At 41.4% G+C, this 17,094-nt stretch overlaps 1 protein-coding gene across 1 annotated transcript; it reads left to right on the top strand.

The window, feature by feature from the left end:
- The first annotated feature begins 236 nt into the window (after positions 1-236).
- Positions 237-17,009, top strand: bgnb (biglycan b). Its single transcript, XM_082518789.1, has 8 exons — positions 237-499; positions 5,827-6,088; positions 10,983-11,095; positions 11,940-12,153; positions 12,273-12,383; positions 12,679-12,772; positions 15,347-15,485; positions 15,586-17,009. Exons 2-8 carry the CDS (start codon positions 5,842-5,844, stop codon positions 15,781-15,783), a joined length of 1,116 nt encoding a protein of 371 aa, XP_082374915.1. The 5' UTR covers positions 237-499; positions 5,827-5,841; the 3' UTR covers positions 15,784-17,009.
- Positions 17,010-17,094: the final 85 nt, after the last annotated feature.

Below are 17,094 nucleotides of genomic sequence, written 5' to 3'. Positions count from 1 at the left end.
GTTGGCTCAAGACCTTTCCACAGAACTGGCCGTAAATAAAAAGACCCCTAATTATTCAAAGTTGTGGATGTTATCTGCTGCGGTTTCACTGCAGAAACGATTGCTTGTAATATCACAGCTCTGCTACTTTCAGCCGTTACTGGCAGGCTGCTGAAATACAGCAAGGAAGTAGACCTACTCCCTCCTCTTCCTCCTCCTTCTTCTCCGAAGCTCAGAGCCTGGCTTGTTAACTTTATGGGCTCAACTCCCTCGGAACGCAGTCATTTCCTCGACTTGGACTGGAAGGCGCGCACACGGTGGCCTGACGCGGAACGCAGTTGCACACGGAGCTGCGGCTGGATGTCAGCGGATCATAGGGAAACACCGCGATAATCCCTAAATGTGATGAAAATATAGGATATTTTATCATCTCCAAGATAAACTGACGCACAGAGGGAGAAAAGCAATCGTCAACCTACTTTTTGGAACTTGGAATAAAAATCTTATTTCTTTCCCAAAGGTAGGGGAGTTGGGTTATTTTAATATATGTACTTTTTAACTTGGCAGCTGACTCGGAAGCAACTTTAGTATAAATGTGTATTACTTCAAATGAGATAGTTGCCTCCGCTTTTTTCTTTCTTTTTTCTTTTTTTTTTAACAAAAAGTTTCCCAAATATTTTTTAAGTTTTGATGGAGCTGCCAGCGTTTATATTTATAGCTGAAAACACAGTACACTGATAGAAATGAATAGAAATCATTTTAATCATTCATTTATTTCCCTGCAAATATCTGATTATGAATATGTGTATTTGATGGCTTTGAGATTCAACCTGTTGCATCTTGTGGTCCATAGCGTTGACCTGTAGTTTTAGCTCTTACCCCAGGCGCCCACAAGATGGCGCAATGAATCTCCAAAGCTCATTCAAGCTCTAATCTTCTAAAGGTAAGAAGATAATTAAGCAAACCTCTTTCCACTTAGTTGGTTCTCTAAATAAGTGGGCTCTTATTCTATCATCAGGCTCTAAATGTAACATCGTGTAGAGCAGGTCTTTTAGGTCCATCCATGCATCCTCATTTTGGGAGAATAATTATAGTGAAACAGCCTTTCGAGTCCTTCTTGTATACAGACCTGCTTTACCCTCAAATTCAGCTCTGGGTAGGCCGACACACTGTGTGTGGAGGTACTTTCTTTGGCAAAAAGATTATTATAGCTCGCTCTCCTCTTAGCTGTATTTTGTTTTTTAACATAATATTATGCAGACAAAATATGAAGCTCTTTGAAGAACAACCTTTTTCCTCCCTCAGTGACCCAGTTCTGTCTTGTAATGATCATTATATGTCCAGTGGTTAACTCCCCTGTATGAGACACTGAACTGTCTCCTTAAAGACAGGGAAACTGTGTTAGTCTGACTTCAGCCCGTCAAAATGATGGTCTGAAGCTTCAGGAACAAACAGATTCAGGAACAAACAGGCTGCTTTCCTATTGCCGCTCTACACCTGCTGCTCTGTCTGTCCTGTGATTCTCACTATCTCTCTGTCTATCCGTCCACCTGCCTGCCTGGGCACTTATTATGGTGCACCTTTGGTCATCTCCAAGACAACCTGAAGCTGCCTACATTTATTTTTTCTATCATACACTTGCCTAAATGCATACTCAGTCCCATGCAGCTACACATTCTCTCTGCAGATGGTAGTTATCATTTCTTTTCTCCAGTTAGAAGTTGTGCTTTTTTTGGCCATGTTTTGACAATAAAATATGCCAATTGTTCCATTTTGGGTTGTCATAAAGCAACCATTGTTTATAGTCTCTCTTCATACCACACTTATAACTGGCCCAAGTTTTGGAATAGTCCACATGCTCTGAGGCTCATCTGCCCACAGGCGTGGATCCTCAGGTCCTACGCTCCTCTCCAGCTGACTGATTAGGCTCTTTTTTTGCTTTTTAGCTTTGCTCTGCTCACTGCTGTGCATTTGGTTAAGCCTCATCTCTGCAGCACTGAGCTGCTCACCACCACATCCAAGCTTGGTGGCATCAGAGGAGCTGCCAAACAGTTCCTTTTTTTAGGGACGGCAGTCACCAAATTACAGCCGCTGGGGCAGTTAACTCCACCCGAATGCTTGTACCAGACCCGCCTAACAGCCTGCCTGTCTGAAGAGTGCATGAATTGGGGACGCGTGTGAGTGTGTCAGAGTCTTTGTGTTTGTTTGACATCCTACTTGCAAACATTGTGGTAGGTTTACACTTGTGTAAAAATGTGAAACAGGTGTACAGTGTTACCCACGCTGCTTGCAAGATCATATGTCATGTATTCGTGAGTTAATAAACTCTGACACAAGGTTATTAAAGCAGGTGACGTGTGTCCGAGTTTACTGCAGCTTCTGTCCAAGTCAAGGGGAAAAAACGTTCTCACTCAGTGACCAGATTTCTATTTATTCTCTGCAACGCCATGTTAAGCCATGTCAGATCGTTTCAGCACAGTCAGCACTGTGATCACTTGGAGCCACCGTGTGATCTTAATCGGCACCAAGCGTTGACGTGGCGGCTGCCAATACAGTGGTGTTGCAGAGCCAGCTGGCACTTGCTGAGCTCTCTGCCCCACCTTAATTCTGCCAACTCAACTCAAAGCAGAGCTGAACTGTTCCAGAGGATGAAAACGAGGTGCGTTTTACGTCAGGTTCACTGTACAGCGATGTCACAGGGTGAGACCTCATCTCTTGTAGGGGTCAAAGTAGGAAAAAGATGAATGTTTCCTCTCTTTCATCTGCAGAACAGAGTGACATTACTGGCATCTCAGAGAGCACTGAGTTTAAACATATGTATGTTTAGCTTGAAAAAGGCAAATGCTATCATTTTTATGAACTCTGGCTGTAACACAGTGCAGTGATGTGAGGCGCGATGAATAACCCAGGACTTGATGGATGCTTTTTACCAGAACTACGTCCTGATGCAACCTCACATCCTTTTGGGGTTGCGTCAGGAAGAACATCCGGCATAAAAAACAGCCAAATGAAACATGGAGAGATACCCACCATGTGAATAAAGGAGCAGCCGAAAGCAGACTTTACTGTGCTCTGTCTCAGAATCTACGTCTCTTGCCTCTCCCTCTTGTCCAATTTTCACATTTGAATTCAACAGTGAAGAATTGGAAGTTTCTGTTTTCGCCTGCCTGTTATGACAGCTTCAACCACATGTGGTTGTTTACACAGACATATTAAGTGTGAGTATGTGGGCGTGACTGACAAACTGAGAGTGAGGCATCTTTAAGCTTGCAGGGAAATTCCTTAATTTTCCGTCTTTGGTCTGTTCACTTTTTTTTGAAGGTAGAGGGATGTTTGTGCTTGTGCTGTTTCAGCACCGAGCCCGAGGGATCAGTAGCAGCGCTGTATTCTCAAAAGCATGTGGATACGCATAGATTTAAAGGGGATTTCTTCCCAAACGAAAAACATTAGCCTGGTTGCAGCTGCAAATTCAGGTGCAGTTTCTGTCAATTCAGGCTCAGTGTTTTAGTTAAAAGCACTAAAAATAGATGCAAAGTCCAAAAGGCAAAGATATCGACTGAGTGTTCACTTAATTTTTGCCAAGTAGTGCAGGAGAGATGCTACGACTTGGAAAGTCCTTTTGTTCCTGTGATCCTTCGGCTCCCTTGTTGCCCACAACCTTCTGCTTACACACAACTCCCACTTTTTCTTTCTTCTCTCTGTCTGTCTCATAATTATCGTTCTGCTCTTTCCTTTTTCCTTTTTTGTGTCGTCTGCACTCCCTCCAGCTACACACACACACTGCAGACAGTAAAGTGAGACAGGAATAGCCAGCCATCCATCCATTAAACCACTCGCCCTTTGGATGGGAGGCGAGATGAAGAGCCAAGGCAACAACAATTAAGGCTGAAGGCTTTGGTTTGTTTCCGTCTCAGCCCGGATGTTTCACAGCTCACAGCTGGAGGGAAAGAAATTCATATGTACAAACACCAGGGTTGGATAAAAGTGGGTATTACCGACTCCTTAATTGTGGGACATAGTAAAGGCTTATCTTCATGACGTGTTTATAGTAGCCTTGTATGTAATTCCTGGGTGATAATAAACCGTATCGGACTTGTTCCTGTCTCCCTTTTTTTCTTCTCTTTGATGCTCAGCACCTCTGTCTGCAAATCGTCTGTCACATCGCTTCAATTCTTTGGTCTGACTGAGAGAAAAAGGCTCCACAAATTAGATCATGGGTGACACTTTTTGTGGATTTACAACGTATACTTCTTATACCTCCCATAATGTTGCAAAGGGACAAACTGCAGAAATTGTAGGTGTATAAATAGGTCTAGTGGTGTCTTCTGTATATCTTCCAGCTCTTTTGTGTGCTGCGTGTCATTGTGTGATGCTGACTATATGCCCTAGCTGTGTCCTTTTGGCTGCATTCTTCTGACCAAGCCAAGGCCAGTGGTGCTTTTTCTTTTCTGGTATAATTTGGCAGCTATTTTTATTGCAGGGAGCAAACTACAGGGGCCAGATATTTGTGCTTCCTGGCCAGGTCCACATCCACGTCTTTCTTCTTTCCTTAAATAATACCATTATTTCTTTGAGTAGAGAAAATTCCATTTGCAATTGCAGTGGTCAGAGAATTAATACATTATTTTCTTAAATAAGAGCTCACAACTCAATATTTACTCACGAGAGGCTCGAATGCTCTAAAGACACGCTCACTTGCTTCCATCTGTTAGCTCCGCCCTCGGCTCCCCCTTGTACTCCCCTTAGTTCTGATAATATTGGGAGTTGAGTCATTTCATCTTCTTGTTTCCAGTGAAAAACAGATCATGTTGCTACAAAACTCTTGTGTTTATCAAGGCCCATTTGCATACTAACCATCTTTTCAGTCTTATGCAGGATTACGGAGCTGGAGATCAGAGGAGGAATTAACACGAAAAAATGAGAGCTTAAAAGGTCACTTCATAGGATTAGCCTCTAGGGTCATGTTTACGACTCTGTATGCTGCACGGCTCAAGTGACCTGCTAACAGTCTCGCTCTTTTTTTTTCTAGTAATGACTTTTTAGGGGGAGGAATGACTGTGCTGAAGTGTTAGTTAGGTCAGTGCACCCTGTGTAAAGTAGGCAAACAAAAATGCACACGCACACACACTGCTTACATGTCTGATGACATGTAAGCAGTGTGTGTGCGTGTGCACGCGCATACTATGACATCATGGCGTCTGTTTCCTGAGAAACCATGCAAACCTGTATGCACACATTTGCCCTTGCACACCCACTTTCTCCTGTAAATGAATGGTGGCTTTGTTGCAATGCTCATTTGCAGGAATAAACTTTTCCACAATTTACTGTAGGTGATGTCCCTCGCGCTATCTGATTGGCTAGTTAGAAGAGACTTACTCTTATGAGACCTGTGGTGTGCACGAGGCAGACAGTGACATGGTGCGGTTGAAGTCACTTTTCTTCCCAGAGTCAAATGCTGGCAAGTGCTGGAGGGGACTCGGTGCATTTGCCCTCCATAGCCTTAGTTTCACTCGTCCTTCTAGGTGTGCAATAAAGAGTAGGGCTGTAATTATGAATGAGCAGAGCATTTCATGCTATTTTAGAGTGAAATGAAATACACCAGCGAGTATGTGCTGTCTGTGACAGAACAGGTATCCAGCCCTGCCCATGCAGTTTTCCTTTCTCCTGCATGCTTACTTCAGAAACACTTAGATGTGCATATTCCTGTTCACACACACACACACACACACACACACACACACACACACACACACACACACACACACACAAAATGTCTCTACACTGGATGAAATTTCTACTTTGTTGCATTAACGCTAAGGCTACTCTCGTTCCTTTGTGTCTTTTCAGGTGCTTCAATTAAAAATGTTGCCACATTGCTCCTTTCTGCTGTTGCTATGCGCGGTCCAGCTGCCCTCCCCTTCCTCTGCCTTGCCCTTTGAGCAGAAAGGCTTCTGGGATTTTGCCCTGGACAGCATGGACGCCGAGATGACCATGGAAATGATGAGGGATCCTGAAGAGGGTTCAGCTGACGATCTGTTCCCTCACGAAATACCCACATGCCCCTTTGGCTGCCAGTGCCATCTCAGGGTCGTCCAGTGTTCTGATCTCGGTTAGTGAGTGTGTGGGAAGGAAATAGAGCATCAGTATGTATTTGTGTAAAGCTTTGTCTTCATTTCACAGTGTGTGAGTGTGGCAGGAAGTTCAGAAAGGGAAACAAAATAGTTGTCTTACTGGTCCAAACCTTGCATAACATTTATGAGCCCTTCTTTAGAGTGGGAGGGAGGGGATTTCTCCACTGGGATAATGGTGGTATATTTTGACAGGGAAAGGCATGTCTTTGAGGGATTTGGTGTTCCAGACTTTGAGGGAAGCTACTGGGTGGGAGAGGAGGAGACACTGTGTGAGCAGAACAGAGTAAAGATTATATCAAAAGATGTCAGGAGTAACCGAGAATAAAAGAAAAAAGTGATAAAGTCAGAGAATTAGAGGTCGGCAGAGAAAATTAAAAAATAACTGATACTTACACGACACGTTTTTATCCTCAGACTGACTCGAAACACTTTCTGCTCACTTTTGGCCTCATTTACCCCAAAACATGCATTCATACACTCACTTTTATCTATGCCTCGGCACTTCTGTCTAATATTGATCTACACATTCCAGGGAACTGAGGGAAACTCAGGGTTCAGTATTTTGCCCAAGGGCACTTCAAGATGCACACTGAAGGGAATCGAACAGCTAACTTCTGATATGTAGGAGACCCGCTCTACCTCCTGAGCCACAGCCACCCTACGGTGGGCAAAAAAGGGAACTTTGTAAATGAGTCTTGTGAATGTTTTTGCACATATGCTTGGTAACATCTAGTATTAATGTCAACTTAACGTCTAACTACTTGCTCTTTGCATTTGTTCTTTATTAACCAATATAAAACACTTATTTATGCCTTTTTCTATATGAAAAAAAGCACAAATGACCACATATTTCATGAACACTAGGCAAGTTACTGGGACTAGGAATTATTGCTTAAAAGCATCCTAATTAGGCCAACTGCTCTTTGTAAATAAGAAGTGTATGTTTTTCTTATACAACAAAAAGATTCTGAAACTATTCATCAAGTTTTGGATCTCAGATGTGGTCCGTGATGTGGACCACTCAGATGTGGTCCAGTCTAAAAGATAAAGTTCTATTTTTCCCAATTTTGTTCTTCTGTTACAGAATGTGTATTTTCAAGGTTTAATGCAACAGCTGAAAAAAATTTAACACACACATAATACAAAACCCCTTTAATAGAATAATTAGAGTTAAATTCATGTTTTACTTCCCTACAGACTAGTGACCCTGGGCCCCTTCTGGAGGCAGTAGCTAAATTTAGTTCCAGGGAATATTTCTGTCTGATGTAGTTGCAGCAATTTGGACAATTTGACACTAATTTTGCTACAACTAACATTACTATTCAAACAATACTACCTCAGTCTCTCGTATGCTCACTGTTGGTGAAGTGCCTCTAAAAAAAGACTGTAAAATAGATGGAGTGGTGACAGTGAGTCACACTTTTGGTTTGCAGATTGCAAGTTGCACACTTGTCATTTTGGGGATTGCCATGTTGGTTTGTTGAAGCCAGACATGACAATATTCAGACAAGAGGGCAAACCTGGAAATTTGTCAGTTAAAGCTTTGTGAAACAAAATGCATTCGTAATTCACTGTGATGTGAAGTTGGGATGCTGACTTCATAAGAAGGTGTAAAAAACAGAAATCATCCACTTCATAGTTGCCAAGCAGGAAATTGTAGCTATAGATACCAAGAACAATATAACAACGTTTAAACATAAGCATGTTTATTTCGGCTCTGATGGGCTCACAGTTTTTGGCACTTCCACATTGCTTAATTTTTCATCTTGGTCACCTCATTACGCTTATTTAATCTTCTGCGTTGTTGTAACCAACTGGGCTGAAGAGGAGTAGTGCGAGATATAGTCACTTGCTAAAAAGATGTGTAAAAACAGCTGTTGAGTTTCTTTTTATACTTAAGCAGTCTTATTCTTGGAAACTATTATGGAAATGCAGATAACCAAATGGTCTAAGGAAAGAGCTTTTTCAGTTCTTGGAAATAAAAGATCTGCATATTTTGTGTGGAAATGCATGTGTGTGAAAAGCAGCCAGCTTTGAACGAGTGACCTTGTGTGACTGTCTTTGTACTTCGGAGACAGTCACACACGAGCATGAAGATCAAACTGCTGGGGAAATATGAGTAGAACTTCACTTTAGATAGAAAACATGTTCAGAGTTAGAAAGCCTATTTAGACACTTCTAACAATTGTTAGTTTTTGCTGGTTTAGATTAAAAAACCTTATAAGTATTAAGTACTGAAAAGGTGAGAATGTATTTCTATCTTGACATATTAATGTACAACTTCTGTATGTTATTAATAGGCAGTTATTAGAAGGTAAAGAAGTAAAAGTCTCAATTCCTAGTAGTTCTAAAATATGGCCAAAGACATTTAAAATTCTCTAAAATGGCAAATAAACAGCATAAATAAGCAGCTAAGTGCTGTATGCACCTTGTTAGTTCGCTAGCTCGCTAGCTAGCTAGGTGATGTGAAAGACAATGAGGTGGAAGCTTGAGAATTAAACCATTTAACAAGATGTTAACAATTCAATTCAATAAAACTTTATTGAAGGAAATTAAATTAAATATTGAGTTTTTCTTTTATGATTTTAACACCTCGTGAGGATTATTTGCAGTTATATTCACTATGAGGAATAAACCACGTTGAGCTAGTATTAGCGGTTTGTTTAAAAATATATTTTTGCTTTTCCAGTAGATAAAAATAAAAGCAGAACTGTGCCAAAGTTTGCATTATGTTTTTACTGTCTGTCTGTGAGTTAAGTCGTTTCCATAAAAGCATCCAGTACAATTTAGTCACTGCAGACATTTTAAAAGAGACTAAAAGAAACTGAGTTATGTCTTAATTATGGATGTAAAGATTTTTCACATTATACTAGCTATATAACTCTAATAAGACGCCTTGGTTTAGACATAATGGTTTTGTCGAATCATCATTTTACAACCTCTATATACTTACTGTCCCTGGTCTTTCAGCAGCGGGTAAATGTGGAAGCGTATAATTTCCGAGATGTCAAGTGCTTATTTAGAACAGATGTATTTTGGTGCTGGCGTCTGTCTCCTCTCAGTGTGGATCCCAGCATGATGTTGAGTATTTGTGTTGAGTTGAACTGGGGTTTTAGAGGGTGCTAGTTTTGTCAGTTTGCGGTAAAGGCTTTGAGATTTGTGGCAGATGTGGTTGAAGAGCGGTGGTTTGAGGTTTAGAGGGTTTAAGGATTCATTTAATCAGGGTCTCGGTGAAAGCTTTTTCCTAGGTATTCCCATCAAGTTTGTTAGTTTTGATGCCTGGCATGCAGATTTGAAGGTTTCCAACTGGCAGGAGGCCTGCCAAAAGCTGCAGGCGTTGACTGCAAGGTAAATATTTCCTACCACATGAATCATCCTGGTAACATCCTGCACCCTTAGAGTCTCACAGCAGCTGTAATAACTTTATTGCATGTTTAAACAAAAAAAGAAATCATAAATGCAGAGCGTGGTTTATGATTTAAAGAATATACTGAGGATAGAAACTCGATATTTTCCACACAGCTTTCACGAATGTATATTTGCTCTCTAAAGGCAAAATCTGCACTAGATCTCTCTGTGAGGACGCGGTCGGAGCCGAATGTCAGAGGGAGCGACTAAGGCTTGGATCTTATGTGGTGTCATGGAGGGTGTGGCACAGCACAACCAAAGCCATATATCTAAAATTACCTCTAGATGGACAGCTCTGTGGGTCAGATGTGGTTGGTGGCAAACTCGCTCCCAGTGGGACAGCTGGCACTCTCTCACCAGCATGCCCAGTTGCATCATGTCCTCGGTCCAGATGAGGTCGTCCCTGGTTGGGATTCGTCCACCGTGGCCTGTCTGGATTAAGCTACCACATCTGATACACTCGTCCACGTGGCTCTTTGATGTGGTCTTGTTAATGATCACTGGTAGCTGTGTTTATCCGTGCGCTGAGTCATTTTTCCAGAGCTCCCTAAACAAAATAGCAAAGGTGTATTTTCTAACGCCACTTTGGTGTTCACGTGTCGCAGTCTGTTCTAGGCCGTTTGAATTTATCGCTTGGTAACCAAAGATAACAGACTGTGCCCTTCAGTGATGAAACATTCAGTGTTTTCACATCATGAAATAGTGTTAAAAATCAAACATTCAGCTCTTTCTTCTGACAGATATTTGTATAATATTGATTCACAGAACACAAATATTCTGGGAAGTCTCGAATGATTCATGAGTGAAGTTCAAAACAATACTGTGAGGAGAGAAAGTGCTTGACTGTAACAGACCACTCAAGTCACAATCAGGTTAAAATGCAAAGACTTCTTCTCAATTCAACACTTACCCACCACTCACACATTAACACACACACACAGCTTTTATTCGTCTGTAGATGTCGGGGCTGTGCCAGTCTCCTTTCTATTTGATGTGTGACTTTATAGTATTTAAATCACATCCTTTGTGACTTCTGTCAAATTGGAAACCAGATGGGAAACATCTGGTGTCCCCATCTGGTGGGAGGGGAATTTATGTTTCTGTGTGCGACAGTGTGTATGCTTGTCCTTGTCAGCAACAAACCAATAATGGTAGCTATACACGGCGTGCTGACGTGCGTGTGTGACCTCCATGGTCGTGTCTATGTCCACCTTTCATTAAAATAATAGACAAGGAGCACCAAGGTACTCATTTGCTACAGTGTGGGAGTGTGATTGGGTTAATTCTTAGGCCTTTAAACCACACACTGTCTATTTATTTTCCAAAGTCGGTGTCTGGTTGAAGTAGTCTTAGAAGTTCCCAGTTTAAAACAAACTGGCTTATAGGGTGTTGGTTTGTAGTCACCCATGGGAGCGTTTACCAGAGGTTGATGCCCTTCTGTGTTTTCACTGCTTTTGTCTTCAGGTTTCACCGAGGTGCCAAAGAATATCCCTCGAGACACCAAGTTCCTGGACCTGCAGAACAACCGTATCACTGAGATTAAAGAGAACGACTTCAAAGGCCTTACTAACCTATATGTAAGAGCCAGAAACACTGCACAACATGTTCCCCACTCCCCTTCACAATAAAGGAACGGCTGTACTTAACATTTTTCACTGCCTGAATGGGACCCACAGCCAAACAGCCGCCTCTGTCTCACACAACCTGAATTCACAACAATCAATTGTAGAAATGATTACAACTCTAATGATTAATTCTCAGGTTACTAAAATATGTAAGGAGTTTATATGTATTTTTTAACCTGTGGGACTGTTAAGCAGCTTGCTATCTACTCCTTTTTTCATTAAAGGCATCAGCATTTGGTTCAGTTACATTCTTAAGAATCGGCTCAGCATTTCTCGAAGATCTGCAACTCAGTCATCTCAGCTTGTGTTGGCTTCGGTAGTGAGAAATATAATTAAGACCCCCATTTCTCTGGGATTTAAAGGTTAATTTCCTTGCTTTCTGTCGTCCTCCGCTATGAGAGCTTTAATTGTATTAAAGTTGGAGCCTGAAGCCAAATGGGAGTATTCGAGCTCTCTCAGCAATAAGGCTTTGCTTACTGCTGACCCACATTCTGGAGCTCTGACCAAGAGAAATATTAAGTCTGGCAGTTTAGGAAACCCCTGACATGAAATAACACAATACCATCTCTATTGAGTTCTGCTTACATCAACTACATCTGTCTCCATCTTTCAGCCAGTGTAGGTGGGGAGTCTTCTAGCTGAAACACGCTTATAGTAGGAGCAGAGGGCATAAATAATGATTTTCACATTTTGTGCTTCATTTTTCTTTTTTCCCTTTCATTTTCTGACTTCCTGGTAGCTCATAGACCAAATGGGTGTTGAATTTGGTCTCTCTTTGGTTGTTGCTTCTTTTTAGGGCCTGTCTCTGAGGAATAATCTTATTTCCAAAGTCCACCCCAGAGCATTTGTTCCTTTGAAGCACATGCAGAAGCTCTACTTCTCCAAGAATTTGCTGACCACTATCCCCAAAAACCTGCCTGCCTCTCTGGTAGAGATAAGGATCCATGAGAACCGCATCAGGAAGGTCCCAGCTGGAGCGTTCGCAGGACTGAATAACATGAACTGCATAGGTCAGAATCCTAGAGGACATTCTGTGATGCTTTGCTACTGCGTTGCATTGGCATTGGATTTTAAAGATTAAAGGGAAGGTATTTTATTTCATGCTATGATGTTTTTTTGTTTTTTACAGAAATGGGAGCAAATCCCATCCAGAACAGTGGATTTGAACCTGGAGCGTTTAAGGGACTGAAACTGAACTTTCTGCGTATATCAGAGGCCAAACTAACCGGAGTCCCAAAAGGTAAAAACTTAGCTTTGTGGCTAAAATGCTAGAGATCTTTCAACATTCTAGTATTTGGTAGATTTACAGTAGAGTGTTTTCTTTAGTAAATATATACAGCAGTGTTTTTATGTGCCCTGTAGCACATTGTGATAGACCCCAAAAACATTTGAATGCTCAGATTTCTGCATCTGTCCCTTTTAGATATTTAAATAAAAAGCAAATGGTCAACATGACAAAAAAGGAATGTCCAGCAAGACACAAATCTGTTGTCTCGCTGAAGTGAAGTCTTACATCTATGTTATCTGCACTTCAGATCTCCCACAGAGTCTCCATGAGCTTCATCTGGACCACAATCAGATCCAGGCTGTGGAGCTGGAGGACCTGAGCCGCTACAAAAACCTCTACAGGTCTCCTTCACACTCAAACACCAGACTCATTTCTGAGCACAGCTGAGTTCTTGCACCCTGATCACATTCCCAGTCAGCAGTGCCCCTTAGGGGTAATAATACAAATTACATTGACAGGCCACTGAAAGTAGCAGGGAGCTGACCCACACCGTGCAGCATGTGTGGTGTGAAGACATCACGGGCAAAACCATGAAAGGTTTAAAAACATTATAGGACAACTTTTGTCAGATGATTTGAATATTTATTTGCTGCACATGTTTGGACAACATATGAAAATATCTTCTGTCAGAAAGAGCCATCATGTCTTTTAATGGCTGTTCCAAGTTTCTTCCATCTCTTTTCTGCATACGTCTCCCCTGCAGGATTTCTCTCGTGTTAAAGGAAAAGCATTAGAATGTCTAGAAACCAAAAGTAATCACAGAGAGCACAAATGCAGTCTGTATGGAGTTCAAACTGTAGGCTACTTATAAAAGAAATACAAAACAAATAGACGTAGCCACTGTGAGATCAACCATTGGTTTCTGTGATCCACATTTTGCAGTAATGTTGTTTTCTCGGACGATGCGGTTATCATTTTTAGATAATACAGTGGAGAGGTCCTGTTCACCGACTTTAACCCTTATAAGTGGCTCAAAACGACCTGGTGAGGTTGTTGTCTTGTAGTATCTTTGTAATGGAAAGTTGTAATTATTTCATATTTGACCAGTTCCTCAAAAAAACATGTTTTATATATTGAAATTTTTACCTGACCTTTCCTACATTTGACAAAATGACTTGCATCTTCTTTCTATGGAATTTCATGGGACCCTTCTTATCAACTGGGGCTGTCAGCGATATATATTTTTGGACCACAAAGAGTGCAACCTCTCAAGGATTATTTAACTAACAGACAGCCTTCATTCAGCCTTCAGGCAGCGATTCATCCCCACTGTAGGCGACTAGCTTGTGCCAAAGTTCATAAGAATCTGGGGGAAACCACTGACCAGCTTTTGTGCAGTCCGTTCAGAAAGACAAGATGCAGCATCACCACGGATAACGTTCCCCCCTGTGTGCCTTTTGCTGCTGGAGACACGATTGTGGGGACTCTACAATAGGACAAAGCAGACATCCTTCCTCTGATGAAGGCTACTGACTCCTGGGGCGTTTACAGCACTGAGTTTGGATTCAATGGCAGCCTTACAGTGCTCAGCTAAGTCAGCAAGAGATGAATGACTGTTGTACCCCTGAGCACAATGTATCACAACAAAATGGTGGCTGGTACCAGAAAAGTGAAAAAACCCCACAATTTTTCATATTCTAAAACAAGACCAAAGCAGATGTAGATGCTATGGACCAGATGGTTGGCACCCACTCTGCACCTGCAAGTGTAAAACATAGAGGTGGCCCATGCTGCTGTGGTACAACTTGACATTGCCACCCTTGATGCCGACACCTTCTTCACAGCTAAGCACCCTGAATTCAAGAATGGTATCACCAACGCATGATGGGTCTTCCTGGTGTGGCAATAAGAGAAGTCGGCTGGAAGTTGCCTCCAACTGCAAACTCCAATCAATGAAGCAAAGGTGTAGGGTGCCAAAAGCTAAAACTCGGCCACAGGAAAACAGCAGACAGGGCCAACCAAAGACAACAATATTCCATATAACAAAGATCATAAAGTCAGCAGTCGGTGTGGAAATGCACTGTGTGCAATGATTACAGCCAGAAACAGCTGGTTTGTCACAACTACAGTGAAGGACAAGGCAATAAAGAGAGAGGAATTGTCTGGACACATGTGCATATATTCTCTTTCACACAAACAAATTGATCTCAACGTTGTTCTGTTGTGTAATTTTTTTCTATTCTAATTTTCTAAACGTTTAAACATGAAATCATCATCTTGTGTGGAACAAAGTTTAGTACAAAATGTAACACAAATGATTATTTTTAACCAAAATGACAAAAGTATAAACACAACGATCTTAACACGCATCATTTTTGACCCACCTATGGACGAGTGGAGGGTGAGGTCACTCGTGCATGTAAAGGTTAAATATTGGAGGTAAGGACTGGCAGACAGTGACTGGCTAAAGCTCCTTGTGCCAGCAGAGCACTGCCCTGACTATCAGCCACTATCACAATGAAGTGGGCTAAAAGACGTTCACCATGAAGATGTTATGAAGGGTTAAACTATGTTTTTATGCCACATTGCAAACATGCTTTTATTGCTGTTAGCGTGGGCATTTTAACATGAACGTCTGTGGGGATTGAGACACTTTCCGTCCTCGAATAGCCCCAGCAGGTACCTCATTTTTTGCCACATATGCTTCATTTTTCAGCCCATTAAGTTGCTACACAGATGAGAACAAAGACTTTCTTCCTCTGCTCCTGTGGCATCGTGCTGCATTTATAGTAGTAGAGACAGGCTGACGTGGCCCTATTCCTCACCTGGCTTAATATAACTTTCTTAAAGTGATAATAATCTGGAATTATCCTGTTATTTCGGCTCACAATACATGAAACATTTGAGTGCAATGTGCCATGCATTGGCCCATTTTCTGCCTGTTTAAAATGTTCCTTTCGCCTGGCATTTTCCAGGTTGGGCCTTGGGTTTAACCATATCCGCAACATAGAGAACGGCAGCCTTTCCTACCTGACCATGCTGAGAGAGCTGCATCTGGACAACAACCGCCTCACTCGTGTTCCCCAAGGCCTTCCAGATATGAAATACCTGCAGGTGAATCTAATGTGTGCAACCAATTTTGATTTCCATTTGGTATTGATTCTCACAGTGCTCTCTTCTACTGTCCCTCCTTTGCCACTGCGGCTTTTTTTAGGTGGTTTATCTCCATTCCAACAACATCAGCCAAGTGGGTGTGAATGACTTCTGTCCTCGTGGATTTGGGATGAAGAGGACATTCTATAATGGCATCAGCCTGTTCTCTAACCCTGTCAATTACTGGGAGGTGCAGCCAGCGGCATTTCGCTGCGTGAGCGACCGGTTCGCCATTCAGTTTGGCAACTACAAAAAATAAAAACCAGGCAGACGCTGGAAAAGAGGGAGGATGATTGATGAAGGGATGAAGAACGGATAATTTAAATAATGAAATAAAACTTGAGATATGGAGTGAGGTGAATTTATATCTGAGATTATTAATTTTATTATTATTGTTTTTGTAAAGAGGATAAGTGAGGAAGAGGGTGGGCAATAAACTGATGAAACAGGCAGAGAGGAAGTGAAAAATACAATCCCATAACTTGAAGGGAGTGGAAAGCAAAAGGCTTACAGTTCTGCATGTGAATTTTGCTTGTTTTGAATTCAAGGTTCTGAAAGTTTTTTCTGTTTGATGAAGTCAAAAATGAGAAGAATGTTTCATTCTGAGGAAAACCGAGTGCTTAAAACTTGTGAAACGCTCCATTTTTTCACAATAGTTCTTATTGTAATTGAGGTCGTTCTTCTTATATTAACATTCTGGTTACGATTATGAGAAAAGAAATAGAAAAGGCAGCGCATTATAGATTTTTATATATAAAAGGTGCTTTTTATAACTTTCTGTGTGTTGATTTGGTAAATACATTAAGTCCTCCCTGTTTCACTGGTCTGAAGCCATTTGGCTTGTCACTCTGTGATTAAATTATACTGTATTTATAAACCAAAATTTGGGCTTTTCCCACCATCTACAGACAAAAAGGTTGCACTAAAATAAAAACTTCAGTTCAAGATAACAACAAGTGGACTCAACAACAACAACAAGTGACAGGTTTAAATTCTGCTAAATAAATGTGCCTATTGAACATATTTGACTGAACCACCACCCTGTGCCATTACTACATATTACACCATCTGAGCAATACCTTAATACAGTATTTCATACGGGAGCAGTACAGTAGTGGGAATGTGCCCAAGATGGAGACAACACACAGTCCGCTTTGCTTTGAAACAATGAAAGTAGTGTGTTCACTCTGTGCTACAATCAGTGGTAGTGTCATTGCATCGTTTTGCACAGTTTTTTCTGCTTTGCCTTTTCTGCTTGGAGGTTTACTACGAGGCTAGCCTTTTGTTTTGTTTTGCATTTGTAGACCTATGTGGAAATACTTTAATATTATGTCTTACGTCCTGTCTCTCTTCTGTAATCTGACAACCTACTGCTGCATGTGAATAAAGACATTTTTAGTCTGCTGCATTAAGTGCAAGAACAACCGATCGCCCTGGGTTTGATGCTCTGTGAGAAATAAAGAAGAAATACCAAAAAATGGAAAACATTTGATGAATGAATCATGAACTTTGTACAGAAAGAAGCTAAAGAGAGTTGAAGTCTTTTAGTTCAGCCTGACAGAAAATGATT

This window comes from Aulonocara stuartgranti (assembly GCF_965226115.1).
Source record: "Aulonocara stuartgranti genome assembly, chromosome: 20".
In the NCBI taxonomy this organism is placed as follows: domain Eukaryota; kingdom Metazoa; phylum Chordata; class Actinopteri; order Cichliformes; family Cichlidae; genus Aulonocara; species Aulonocara stuartgranti.
Note: the sequence above shows the minus strand (reverse complement) of the source record. Positions and strands in the feature narration are given on the sequence as shown.